This window comes from Sciurus vulgaris (genome assembly GCF_902686455.1).
Source record: "Sciurus vulgaris genome assembly, chromosome: 11".
Taxonomy (NCBI): Eukaryota; Metazoa; Chordata; class Mammalia; order Rodentia; family Sciuridae; genus Sciurus; species Sciurus vulgaris.
The window spans coordinates 74,481,059-74,494,758 of record NC_136472.1 but is presented as its reverse complement, the minus strand read 5'-3'; the positions used below and the strand labels follow the sequence as shown (position 1 = coordinate 74,494,758).

The 13,700-nt window shown below is 56.1% G+C and overlaps 2 protein-coding genes across 5 annotated transcripts in view; both read right to left on the bottom strand.

Moving 5' to 3' along the window:
- CAPN5 (calpain 5) overlaps nucleotides 1–13,700 on the bottom strand; it is a 56,613-nt gene that overhangs the window by 15,908 nt on the left and 27,005 nt on the right. The window lies entirely within an intron of this gene.
- OMP (olfactory marker protein) lies at nucleotides 7,146–13,691 on the bottom strand. The gene has a single exon (XM_079103272.1). The coding sequence runs from the start codon at nucleotides 8,203–8,205 to the stop codon at nucleotides 7,714–7,716; it is 492 nt and encodes a 163-aa protein (XP_078959398.1). The 5' UTR covers nucleotides 8,206–13,691; the 3' UTR covers nucleotides 7,146–7,713.

Genomic DNA, 13,700 nt, shown 5'->3' with positions numbered 1-13,700 from the left:
AGGAATGAGTTTTTCATCAGGGTGGACCACTCTGTGCCCAGCACTTGCTGGACAGGTGACCCAGACATGGTCCCTGCCCTCAAAGGGCCTCCAGTCTGGTGAGAAAGGCAGGCATGCAGGCCACATGCCGGCTAACATGGGGTGCATGCAGGGCCCAGAGGGGAGGGAACAGGAGCCCTACCTTGGAGGCAGGCATCCTGAGAGCCTCAAAAGGATGTCCCCCAAGCACATGAGGTCAGATGGAAGCAACCTGGGCAGCAGGAGGTGGGCAGGGAAGAGCGACCTCTCGCCCTCCAAGTCAGGTGATGGGCTGGCCAACCAGGTGTGGGACTGGTGTGGCTGAGCCCACCCAGACCGTAAGCGGCTCCTTCTAGAGGAAAACCATGCCCAAGTACAGACGGCCAGCACCGGCCATGCGGGCTGAGCTGGACACCGGCCAGGAGCCCCACATGATGAGAGGTCCTGCCGGCCCACAGGCTGCAGCCACCCCCACCCCCATGCTTATTAAGGCCACTTTTGTTTACATACCTCTTCAACATCAGCAGGGAGATTGGCAGAGAGAAAAGCTCCCTAGTGGGACATCTGAGACCAAGAAAATGAAAACGCTAACTCCAGGAGAGGCACTCTGGCCACTAGTGGAGCCCTGCCAGGGGCCAGGCGGGCAGGCTGGCCACTGCTTCCCACTTCGCCTTGATCCCACAGCCAGCCTGGGGCAAGGCTCCAGGAAGCTGCCAGCAGAGGCTGCCCAGGCGCAGGCGAGGGAGGCAGGATCACACCTGGTCACGGACCAGGCCGTGTCCCAGCCTAAGGCTCAAGACCACTACTGCCTCCCCACACTCCTTACCTCCCTTTCAGGCAACTCTGTCTTTCTTCTCTGTCCCCAGCCTGGCCTCTGCCCCTCTCCTCGTACTGTCTCCCTATTTTGCTTTCAAGATAGAAAGCTGTATAAAAAGTGAGCCATGCTAAGCCCTGTGGCACATGCTTGTTCCCACCTACTCGGGGGTTGAGGCTGCAGGATCACTTGGACCCAGGGGCTTGGGGCCAGAGTGGGCAACATGGTAAGGCCCTGTCTCTGGAAAACAGGGAAGGTACATGCAGGGCAGGGGTGACCATCTCTATGGAACAAGTAGGAAGTCCTGGGCTGGGAACACAAGCCCACTGTACCCTCCTCCTGGTGGCCCTGCTCTTGATGCTCTGGACCATGTAGGAGGGAGGAAGAACCCTTGCAGGGAGGTATGCTGGGACTTCGGAAGAATCATTAGCTAAACTCAGGGCTTGGCCCTGAGCCCTCTACGGCTCAAGACGCAGTTAATGAGGCTCCAGGGCCTGGGGATCCAGAGTCAGGAATCCCTGGGGGCCTCAACGTCCTATGCTGTGTCACAGCCAATGGACCTGGGGTGGGGTCAACCGCAGGCCAGCCCTCCCACCATGGGCTCAGGCCATCGGCAGCCAGGAGGGCACTGAGGGGGAGAAATGGAACCATTCCACCCTCCCACACCATATCCATCATGCCTGATTTCAAGGAAGCCATTCAAACATCCTGGGGCCATGTCGGAGGAGGCAGGAAGCAGCCTGAGGAGGTTCCCATTGGCCACAGATGGGCCGATCTGAGATCAATAAGGATAACAGCTGCAGTGGATTAAAACAACATATCTATTCAAGTTCATGAGACCACAATGATACAAAACAAATAATTAGTCATTCTTGGAGGAGGGTAGGGAATCAACTCATTTTTTGGAAACTGAAAAAAAAAAAAAAAAGATTAAGCGTTGATCCTAACTTTGCTCCACACACTGTACCAGAGGTGAACCAAATAGTAGATGAAGGGAAGTCTCCATCGGGAAAAGAATTCCAGCTAAAAGATGAGGAATAAATGATAGTATTGGACCACCCCCTTCTATAAAATTGAAGTTAGTGGATTTAGACCATGATCAGCACAGGCTCCTCACACCACAAAAGGGACAAATAGACAATACATGCCCCCGGGGTGTGGGGGAAGGACACGGCATCTACTAAGTACCAGTCATGCCACAAAATATTTCACCTCGACTTCATCAAGCTTCTAGAGCCAAGTCCTAAATTTGGGAATGCAGGGGACAGGGCACATGTTAAACGACACCAGGAGGACAGTCACCAAAACCCAGACTGGGAATCCCAGGGGCAGATGACTTTGTTCCTTCAATGAATAAATGGCAGGGAAAGGTGAAAAGACGAAAGGGAAACAATTGGCAACATGGACTTGTTTTGATCTCATTCAAATAAAGTGTAAAATGTCTACTCGTGGGTGGCATGAATTGGAAATGACAATTTCCAATCGTCAGGCATTTGAAGATGTAAGTTGAGCACCCCTACTATAGAGTCTGGGTCTGGAATGTTGCCCAAAGGCTTGTGTGTTAAAGGCTTGAACCCCAGTGTGGGAGGTGGTGGAAACTTCCAGAGGTGGCACCGAGTGGCAAGTTTTAGGTCACGGGGGGGTGTGTCCTTGGGACTGTGGGACCCTGGCCTCCTCTGTGGCTTTCAGATCCCAGCCATGAGGCCAATGGTCTTCCTACATTGCACATTCCTGCCATGATCTGCTGCCTGGCCACCAAAAGTCTTAAGGCCATGGACCTACTCAATCATGAACAAACAGGAAGCTCTAAAACCATGAGCCAAATAACCTTTTCCTTGTTATAAGTTGATTCATCTTGGGTATTTGTTAAAGTAACAGAAAACTAACACAATCCCTCATCCAAAAATCCAAAATCTGAAACTTTTCAAGCACGGATGTGATGTTTCGGATTTTGGAGCATTTTTGGATCTGGGATTTTCAGATAAGGTATGCTTCACTGATAAAAGTATATACAAACATTCCAAAATCTGAAGAGCTCTGAAATCCAAAATACTTTTGGTCCCAAGCACCTCAGATAAGGGGTATCCCACCTGTATTGAGTTGCTTTAAAATATTTCAGTTGCACATTGATATTGTGGTTATTATTTTTTTTTAAATGAGTGCTTATTTTTCACGGTTGTATCTGGAAACACTCACAGATGAAAGGATCTGCTTCCTGGGGGTGTGGGGAGAAGCAGCAGTGAGTTGGTGTGAGCTGCTGGCTGCTAGTGCTCTCTGCTCTCATGGTCTCTGTGCTTGGAATTCCCTGTCATCAGGGACACCACAACCTGGCGGGGCAGCAGGAGTCCTGTGGGTGGGCTCTGCTGAGCCTCTCACCTCCGTCCCTCAACATGCCCTTTTCGGGGGGTCCTCAGAAATATTCCATGACCACCAAACACCCTTGATGCCTCCTGCCATCTCGTCCCTGCATGGGTGCTTTTGATTTGCCTGCACCGACTTCCCTCGGCGATCAGGCACTAGCCCCCAGTCCTGGCTCCCCCGCACAGCTTCCTTTCCCTGCCCACTGGGAAGAGTTCCCCAGTTCCTCAGACCCCCAGCACCCAGCACAGGGCCTGGGTTTCCTTCTGGGAGGAAAATCCCCAGCTCTGGTCACAGTGAGGCCCTGACCAGCTGGTGACCCTGCACACACTACCTCATAACAGACTTAGGTCTGGACTGGGCCCCATCTCTCAGCCCGTTTCCTCATCTACTTACCCTACCTCCAGGGCCATCACTAGAACTAAAGTAGAAGGCCTTGGAGGCACACCACATGCTGTGGAGGGCTGTGCACATCCGGGTGGGCCTGTTGGTTGTGGAGAATCTGTGTGCACACGCAGGGCTGAAAACCTCAGGCAGGGAGGGGAGCTGAGGCTACCGGGTGACCTCCTTCCCCAGAAGAGAAAGGAAAACTCAGTGCCACTGGCTGTGGAGTCAACTTGGGCTGACCTGACTGAAGGCAGGGCCTGGGTGGGGTTTGGAGCCTCCCTCACCTGTCCTCGGGGGTGGCCTCTTACAACACGTCCCAAACCTCAGAGCTGTGATGGGCACCACAGTGCTCCCTGGTGCCCCAGCTCCTGGGTACTCCCAACCAGGCCCAAGTAGCCTCAGGTTGTGCCACAGAGCACAGGGGTCTGGAGTCCAGGGAGGGACCTGTGTGAATGTGTGTGACTGTGTATGTGCAGAGGTACGGACATGGGAGAAAGTTTTCCAGATGTCTTCCTGGGACCCCATGGGCCAGGTCACAGCGTTTCTGAGTCATTCAGTGGCTAAGGGAAGATGGGCTGCAGGGGGCCTGTGTCACCCAAGTTGGGTGAGATGAACAATATGCCTTTTAGATTCCTTAGACCTAGCAGGTTCCTGGTGCTGGGCATCTGAGATTCCTCAAGAATCTCAAATTCCCTAAGTTCCAGATGCCCTGACTGGAGGAGGCAGGAAGGCTGTCCATCTAAGCCTCCTTGGGAGGGCAGAGTCCTGCTGCCCAGAGATCAGGACAGCCAGAGCCAAGAGGGCTGCAGTGATCTGCTCATTCCAGGCTGACAGTCCACCCACTCCAGGCCGCCTGCTGCATGGCCTCAGACAAATCCTTCCCCCTCTCTGAACCTTGAGCTTCTGCTCAGCAAGCAGGTTCTCCTAATCCTCCTCAGAATAATTTGCAAAGTGAGGCCATGCTTCTACAGTCATTGGGACAAAAAAAACAGGCAAACCCGGAGAGGGTGGTCGGGTGCCAGTTCTGTAGTGCCTGACTGACATTCAACCTTGTTATTAGCCTCAGTCACCAGATGAAGAAGCCGCTCAGAGGCTGCCCAGGGTCACCCAACTGGACAGGGAAGAGCAAGGCCCTCACCACTTACCATGCTGCCTTTCTGGGAAGAGGCTCAGGAAACGTCAGGTCTCCCACCCTGTGGTTTCCATGGAGAATGGGTCATTTCCCACTGCCTGCACTCTGAGGACACAGCCAGGGAGGGCTAGATTTCTGACTCTCAGAGGTGTTCTGGCTGTGGCTAGGAGGCAGGCTTGGGGAGGGCATGCTGAGAAAGCAGGGACTTCTGGAAGATGGCGGAGGGGAGATTCTTTGTATGCTGTCAGGGGGATGTGCAGGGGGAGGCAATGGGGGGTCCTGAGGTGGAGGAGGAAAGGGGCTATAAGACCAGCTGGGGGAGCATTTTGAAGCAGGGTCATTCCCAAAGAAAACCCTAATGCAGCCTCTTACCTCCATCTCAGAGGAGCAGAGGGACACATCTTCCCAGTCCATCTCAGGGTGACAGTGTTGTGGGGTCAAAGGTCTATAGGCCCAGGATCTGCTCCCCACACCCTGTATTCCTGACCCTGGTCCAGCTCCTCCAATCCCCCTGGGACCTGGATGGGAAGCTTCTTCCTCTGGGTCTCAGTTGCCTCTGTCCAAAATGAACATGCTTGAGAGAGGTGGTGAGGGGACTCGGCGGTGAAGAAGGATGGAAGGGACACCAAGGTGATGTGGCCTTGCAGCTACATCAGAGCCAATATCAGTCTCATCTGGTCATGAGTCTAACAATCTCAAAAGTGTAGGGCTGAAAGGGACCTCACAGAAAGAACCAGGCTATTCCCTCTGGAAAGTGTGGGGCCAGGAGAGGGTCAGGGACTGCCAGAGACCCAGAGCCAGTAAACCAGGCCAGGGGCCCAGACCCAACTCTACCCCATCCCTTGGCCACTCCAGTGCTCCACCCACTCCTGTCCAGTGGTCTTCAGGGAGGGAAAATGGAGACAGCATAGCCTCAGCCTGGATCCCTCCACCCCACACAGGCTGGCCAGGCTGCTGGAGGGGAGCCAGGAGGCCCAGTAAGCCTGGCCTGATGTAGGCCTGGCTGGTCACCTCACTGCCCTGGGCCTCATCTCTGTCTGCTGTCGGGAGGAGGGGTGGGCACTCTGGGAGAGGCCCATGGAAGGCTGCCCAGGGCTGGGAGGGCCCTGGACAGGACCACAAGAGTGGAGGCAGAGCTCCTGAGGGGGAGAGTGCTTGCGGCGAGAGACGCACACCACCCAGGCAGGGCACACAGCTTTTATTGGGCACGCGCAGTGGGCACAGCAGAGGCATTTGGAACCCCACAGGAAGATGGGATGGGACAGAGGCGGGGATAATCAGTCTGGGGGGTCCCCAGAACTACAGGGAGAGGTCAAGCAAAGAGGCAGAAAGGGAGGACTTCCCAGGGGTCTGACCTATCCCCGACCTCCACAGTGAGCAGAGAATAAGGCAGCAATGGCTACAGGCAAGGCCAGCACTTCCCCAAACATGTCCCAGAACAGACCCCAGAGCCAGAGTTACACTGAACCAGAGCTCACCACAGCCAGTCTCCCACTACAGAATCCTGACCCCACATGGCCTTCCACACGGCTGAGAGGGGGCCCGCCCCCATCAGCCCCACCACTGGGGATGGCTCTGACACGCCAGGTCTCAGCACTTCCATTTTCAGAGCCAAGTGCCCTGATGGTCCTGTCAAAGCATGTCTCTGGCCAGGGTTAAGACAGAGCCAGACTTGAGACAAGGCATTGGAGGCACTTGTGAAGGTGTCCCTGTCTGATACCAGGCAGCAGGTCAGACTCCTCAAAAAGGGGGGCTTTGGGCCTGTGTAATGGGAAGGGGGATCTGCTGGTAACTGCCTCAGTTTCCATATCTGGTGAATGGTTTGCCCCCAATGACCTCCACGGACAGAGTCACATCACTGCCACCTCTAGCCTACTTCAGACCATCAGCCCTTATAACCACCCCCTTAGGCTTCATCCACGCCCTCCCCTAGCTCCACTCAAGCAGCCCAGGAAATGCCAAGAGATGCTCCAGTAGGAGGAATACCTGCTTTTCTCTGGCCAGTGAGCTGGGGAACCCTGCTTCCAGACACCTCTTCCAGACACAATGTCTCCAGCTCCAGGGCCCTGGATCCCCTGTACCCAGTCTCCCTCCCAGGCAGAGGAAAACCCTTTACTAAACTACTTCCACTGCACTGTATTAATCTCAAGGTTTCCCTGCTTAGGAAGCCCCCAGGTCACGTCAATCAAGCCCCTGCCAAGAGACACCCTTGAACCAGCAGCAATTGTTCAATGGATAACTTGTCAAAACCAGACTTGTCCACAGGGCAGGGGTAGATCCTCGGATACTCCTGTAGGAATACAGCATCCATCTCGATGTGTGTGTATATATATAGGTAGGTAGATCTGTGTGACTTTATATAGCTCCCCTTCACGTCTCCACCGGAACCAGAACTGGGCTGCAAACCAGCCACTCCCACCACACACCACTCCACATCAGCCCTGCAGCAACCTTGCCCCACGTCCTGGGGGCCCTGAGGCATCCTGGGACCACACTGGGTCAATGCAGAAGCAGCACCTTCCTGAGTCCTCAAGCTGGGTGTTCACCTCCTGACAAGAGTGGCCAAGGTGCCATGTCCATCGGAGAGCAGAGCCTGCTTCCTGGATTCCCCAAGGAGGTTGCTCCTGTCATCTCCATCTCCCCGTCTCTGGAGGAAGCCAGATGGCTGGTTTGAATCTCTCTGTCTCTCTTGGTCTCACTCCCTCACAATGAAGCAGAGAAGTCAGGTGCCCATAGCCTCTACCTGCCACATGAGCCCCTACCAGGTCTATCATCTACAGGGGTGGCCTCAGTGGCCAGTGCAGTTTCTAGACTACAGAGCCGTGGGATCTTCCTGGGAGGCAGAGCTCTGATACCAGGGTAAAGGAGAGGAGGACATGGACTCAGGGGGCCTCTGACCACACAGAGCACAGGCTGAGCAACTAGAAGAATGTCCCCCAAAACCCACTGTGGGGAGGTCCAGGCAGGGACAGGGCGGGGGCAGAGGGGGCAGTGGGTGACCCCATCAGAGTTGGTTGAACACCACGGAGGCCTTGAGGTCAGCAGGCTCGAGCCCTTCACCAAAGGTGATGAGGAAGTACATGACCTTGCGGATCTTAGCCAAATCCGACAAGCGCTCGCCAAACTCCAGGGCATCAGCCTCGTTCCAATCCATGGCCTCCGAGTCCTCTTTGCGCCAGAAGATGGCAGCTGGGTCCAGCAGCTGGCGCGTCATGAGGTTGGTGAGGTCCGGTGTCCAGTTCTGCGAGGTGCCAGTGATGGTGACCTTGCCCGGCTTGTCCAGCACCACGTTCCAGCGATCGAACTGCAGCCTCTGCTGCTGGATGAAGTCGATGCGATACACGGACTCCGCCGGCCGCAGCAGCTTCTCGCCGTCCTGGCGCTTCTCCCCACGCTGTTTCAGGCTCTCCACGCGCAGCCGCATCTGCTTGGTCAGGTCCTTGTCCAGGACCAGTGGCATGTCCAGCTGCTGCTTCTGCGGCTCGTCCTCCGCCATGGCCCAAGTGCTGCTGCTGCTGCTGCCGTCCCCACCAACGTCAAAGAGCCAAATGGTCCAGGGCCTCAGTGCAGAGAGAAGAGGCAACCCAGAGGCCCCGCCTCCCCTTACGTCCTCCCTTGTCCCCTCCCCTTCAGCTTACTTGCCTTTGCTGACGCCACCCAGTTCTCAAAATGGGGTGTGGTGAGGGGTGGGAGTCCCCGCCTGCCTCCTCTCCGCTCCTGGAAGTGATAATGCAGGTGCTGCAGGCAGGCAGGCAGGAGGGTGATGGGCTCCTCAGGGACAGGAGCGCTGACGTCAACTGCTGTGGAAACCACCTTGACAACGTGGATGGGCTGGGAGCTGCTTGTTTGTGAATAAGGGAGTGCTCCATAAGGGCAGTGGGGGAGGAGAGAAGCACGGCCGAGGCACGCGGAGGGGCTGCAAGACCCTGTGGGGGGCAAGAACAGGACCAGAGAGGTGCACCTGATGGACATCTGGAGAACTTGGAGCCATTCCAGGCTCCCCTCTCGCCTCACTCGTCCATACTCACCCACTAAGGCTGGAATATTCTACTTCGTAAATGTCTGGGAGCCTTTCCCTACATTCCCACTGCCAGGACACCGACCCGGCCACCATCATCTTCCACCAAGACCCGTGGTTCTCAAATTCCGATGTGCATCAGATTCACTTGTAGGAACTGGAAACAGATTGCCAGGCTTCACTCCCAGAAATTTTGATTTAATCCATGTTTGATGCGGCCTGAGAATTTGCATTTCTAAATAACTCCCAGGCTGCTGGCCCAGGCACTGTGCTTTGAGAATCACTGACCAGCAGATTCTGACCTGCTGGCCCTGCCTCAACCCTGCACCAGGGCAGCCACATGACCACACTCCTCTTTTACCAAAATCCTACCACATATTCCACCTGGTACCCCAGGAGACTTGAGGACAAGGAAGAGGGCAAACATCTACATCCCCAGGACCCAACGGAAGGCAGAAGCTCAGTTGTCAGAAATGGGAAGAGGCGAGCTGTGGCTCAGGGGTGGAGCACTTGCCTAGCACGTGCAAGGCCCTGGCATCAAGTCTTAGAACACACACACACAAGGGGACACATGGAAGAACTGGGCTTTGTGAGTGTGGTTGGGGTGGGGGAGTGGGCTAGTGCCATGACATGGAAAGAAAGAGGAAAGAGGCCCAGGCCCAAGGGTAACAATGGTAAACCATCTGAAGGACCTAGTGGACCACCAGTAGAGTCAGTTGCTAGATGAAAGCTAAGTCAATCAGCGGCATCTTGGGCTACATGAACAGCATGGGGGTACCTGGTTCTGTTAAACATCTCAAGCTGTGGGATCAGTTCTGGGGGCCTCTGGCAGCAAGTCCCCAAGGGTGTGAGAGAACTATAGAGGAGGAGATATTAAAGCACCTGATCAGAACCTTTGACCTTGTAGCTGGAAGGGCGGGGGCAGGGGAACAACTGGTTGATGCCGGACACTGGGAGGCTCTTCTCTTTCCTCCAGGAGAGCAGGTCCCGCCCTTCCCAGCTGTGCATTTTGCTTTTTACTTGTATGTTTGCTTCATTTCTGCCTGTCATGTCCCCTGCCAACCACAAACCCTGAGAGAGCAGGGACCATGCCCATCTTGCTCATGACTCTAAGCCAGCACCCCGAATAGGGAAGCACAGAGGAGGCCCGCAGAAGTGCTTGTTGAATGAATAAGTGACACTGGTAAGAGAATAGCTGCTGGAGGGACGGTGGAGCCAAGGACAAGAGGACATGGGCAGGTGGGCTCTGGCTAAGACCAAAATGAAGTCAGGGTCAGCAATGTGCTGGGGCTGGGGAGCAGCAAGAGGCTGGAAGCTGAGGCCAGGGAGCCCGGCCTGGACTGTAGACCACTGAGAGCAGTCCCAGCTGTGGCTGCAGGGTGACCAGGTGGCTGAAGGTGAAGGTGGATGAAATGAAACCAAGAACTAGGACCAGGGTAATGCGGGGAGGGAGCAGAGGTGAGGCACGAGCCACATGGGCACATCCCCAGAACACAGCAGTTCCCAGGGCATAAAAAGCTAGGAAATTGGAGGTGCCACACCCTTTGAACCTGGGTGACAGCCCAGGCAGCTGGACGAGGCTCCAGGAGCCCAGGAGAGGGCCTTGTCTCTGGCTGGGAAGAGAGGTACAACCTGCGGAGGCTGAGGGTAAGGGACAGCAGTGACCAGGCTGGGCCTCACAGACCAGGCAGGAGGGAGGGGGTGACAGGGGCCAAGGGAGGCAGAATGCTGGGAGTGGGGGAGCAGGGAGCAGAGTGTGTGCAGAGGCTCATGAGGAGCGGGCAGGAAGGAGGCAGGAGGCTGCAGGTGGGGTCTGGACACACTGATGTCCTCCACTCAGCTGCCAGACACTCTGGAGGACCCAGCAACAGCTGGATGCAGGAAGAATTCAGGCGAGTAAAGCAGGCTCCAAACTCGCACACACAATTAAAATAAAGCAAACAAAACTTCTTATCCCAAATGGGATAAAACCTTAAAGGATCTACAGAAACCCCTTAACACTGGATGCTGCTGGGTAATGGAAGTCACTTGACTTGGTACTTTTTTCACACCTTCTGTTCCAGTACCCTCCGTGGTGCTGGGGCACCACTGGTGCTCTGTTAACATGTGCTGAGCAAGCTGCGGTATAACTGAGAACATGAGTGGCTTCTATTAAGTGGCGAGGACGGAGCAGGAAACAATTACAGTGGAACCGAGACAGCCTGTCCTGGCCTTCTCTGCCTTTCCCAGGACTGCCACCCCCAACTCTTGCCCCCACTCTGGTAACATCCATGCTTTCTTCCAGTCAGGGACCTGGCTGGCTCCTCCAGGGCCTGGGCCAACCCAGAGCCAGGGACACAGTGGCCCAGGCAGCAGGCCTGGCCTGTGCTCTGGCTGCACCAGGCTCCTGAGGAGGTGAGCTCACCGAAGACCTTGGATCCAGCCTAAGCCTGGTCTCAGTGAGCGCTGTCAACTGCTACCTCGTGATTTCAGGACCACCGCCTCCCTGCCTGCAGGGAACATGCAGGCAAGATGGGGAGGCCAGGGTGCCCCACGAGGGTGCCTACAGGAAGGGAAGCCCGCTGCCCAGAGGTGTCTGGAAGAGAGAAACAGGTGGGGAGGCGAGGGCAGGAGCTAAGTGTGCAGAGCGCTGGATGCCAAGGGCTGGTCCTCCTCCCATGACAGAGAACCCTGCCCTGTAAGGCCCAGGCTACCTCAAAAACTAAGAGGGAAGGGTGACTTCCTGGAGGAGGGCGTGTGCCAGGTGCAACACACCTGCTTCTGAGGCCCAGCCTCTCGGAGTGTGCAGCTGGGTTGGGGGGGGCGGGGGTGCAACTCAGGCTGAGTGCCCCCCTTGTCCCCTGCACTGCCCTTCCAGGGAGAAAACAGGGTGGGGCAGGGGAGGCCCTGCAGGGCAACAGGCCCAGAAAGTGAGGGGTAACAACAAACAGGGCCCAGTGAGTGGAGACAGCAGGGAACGTGAGGCACCGTAATGAGCTCCCCGAGGCCTCATTCCAGGACCCAGGGGCTGTCGCCACAGCAGTACCTGAAGGCAGAGGGCAATTAGCCTGCCCCAGTCTACCTGGGGACCCGAGCTACTGGAGATCGGCCTCCTGGCCCTGCAGCCTGCGAGACCACCCAGGCCAGTGTCCCAAAGCCCTGAAAGGAGGAAACTTCAGCCCAGAGATAAAAATAGGCAGCACAGCATCAAGGCCAGGCCTCCTGTGAGTCTCAGCCTCCTCCTCCAGCAGCTAAGATGGGGAGCTGCCACGGGGACTGAGAGCCAGGCCTAGGGCAGGGCACATGGCGCTCAGCTCCTCCCACCTTGTCCAGCTCCTGCCCATGCCTGGACCTGGGAGGAACTGTCAGCAGGGCTGGCTGTGCAGCTGCCTGTCAAAAGCTGGGTGGAACAATGGGGGTGGACTTCCATTCCCCAAACTCTCCAGAGGCTTCTCTATGCTGGCCCCTGTAAGGCTCAGAGGAAAGTATAGGTTGGACCAGCTCTGTCTGTGGGGAGCTCACCTCCAGGGGGGAGATGGCAGATAAACAGGCAATTATGGGCAGGTGGGAGGTGGGGGGCCAGCCCTGCAGGATTCCCTGGTGCCATCTCCAGCCCCACATGAGCCTCACCTAGCTGGGGGCTGGGGCTCAGAGGCAGGGGGCCTGGGTCTGGGCTCAAAGACCGGGCCTGGAGGCTGGAAATTGCAGAGCAGGCACAAGGCCTTCACCTAGAAAATTGTGCCAGGCCCCAACCCTGTCTGGGTCTTGAAGCCCACAAATGACAGGATCCCACATGCCCTTCTCCCAGCTTGGACACCATGAATGCCCAAATCTATAAGCTGTAGTTGCCTTTGCTGGGTCCCTGAGGGTCCTAAAGTCAGCTGACCCATCACTGCAGGAGTCTCAGGGGCCAGGCCTCAGGATACCCACCAGGTGGCTGTAGAGGCCACGCCCTACAGAAGACCTGAGAACAGGGACCTGCTGGAGTCCCAGCCTTGGCCAAGGGCACAGCTCCCTCTGATGGCTGATGGGTGGCTCAGAGGATGAGGAAAAACACGCCGCGCTCCTTGCACCCGCTTGCATAGGAACACCCTATGTCCTAGGAATACTCATAACGTTCACCGACCTTGCGCCTTATAGCACAAGGCACTGTAAGAACAGCATACCATTTCACCTTCTTGCAAGATCACTGCTCTGATTCTGCAGAGGAATAACCTGAGGTCAGCTACAAAGCTTCCATGTGGTAAGGCAAGGGCTCAGACTGAGCCTGGGAGACTGACACCCCACCAGCGCCTTCCTAGGGAGAGCAGGAAGGGCAGAGAAGGCAGAGAGCTTAAACCTGCGCTCACCCCTGGACTCCTCTACAGTCCCTGCCATTAAATCATCCAAGTCTGGCCTCTACTCCAGCCTCTCGGCCTTCCCAGGAAGGAAGCTCTGTGCATTGGATGTGAGGGTCCCAATGCTAAGTGCTGCCACAAAAAGACCAGCTGGCAGGACCAGAGTCCATTCTTTCAACCCCAAACCTTTGGATCTGGTCGAGAATACCAGCAGTGTAGAACCAGGAATCATGAGGCTGGGGATTGTCCAGACCACTTCTGCTGAACAACTGGGGACAGCAAGGTCTAGAGAGGGCAGCAAGAGCCCAAGTCACACAGCAGGTTACTGGCAGAGGTGCCCTGAGCCCCGTCAGAGCTGACTCCACACTGAAAATCATGCAGGCAGTTTCTATACATCACAGGTATCTATGCGGCTCCAGGGACACCAGGCATCCAACAGTGAGGAGAGGACACATGGGGATCACCCTAGAGTTACACAGACTCCCAGCACCTCCCTCTGGATCCTCAGCTGATGGTGGAGGGAAGGTAAATCTGATGCCTGGCCAGGGCTAAGGGGCTCAATGGCGCCTACCCCAGCCCTGGCGCAGGCTTTTAGGAAGTCTCTCCAGACACATCAAGCACTGGCCTCAACGCCCCAGCAGCCCCGTCCCCAGGCCT

Bases quoted from the DNA above. Each gene is read 5' to 3' on its own strand.
- OMP (XM_079103272.1), bottom strand. From the start codon at position 8,205: ATGGCGGAGGACGAGCCGCAGAAGCAGCAGCTGGACATGCCACTGGTC.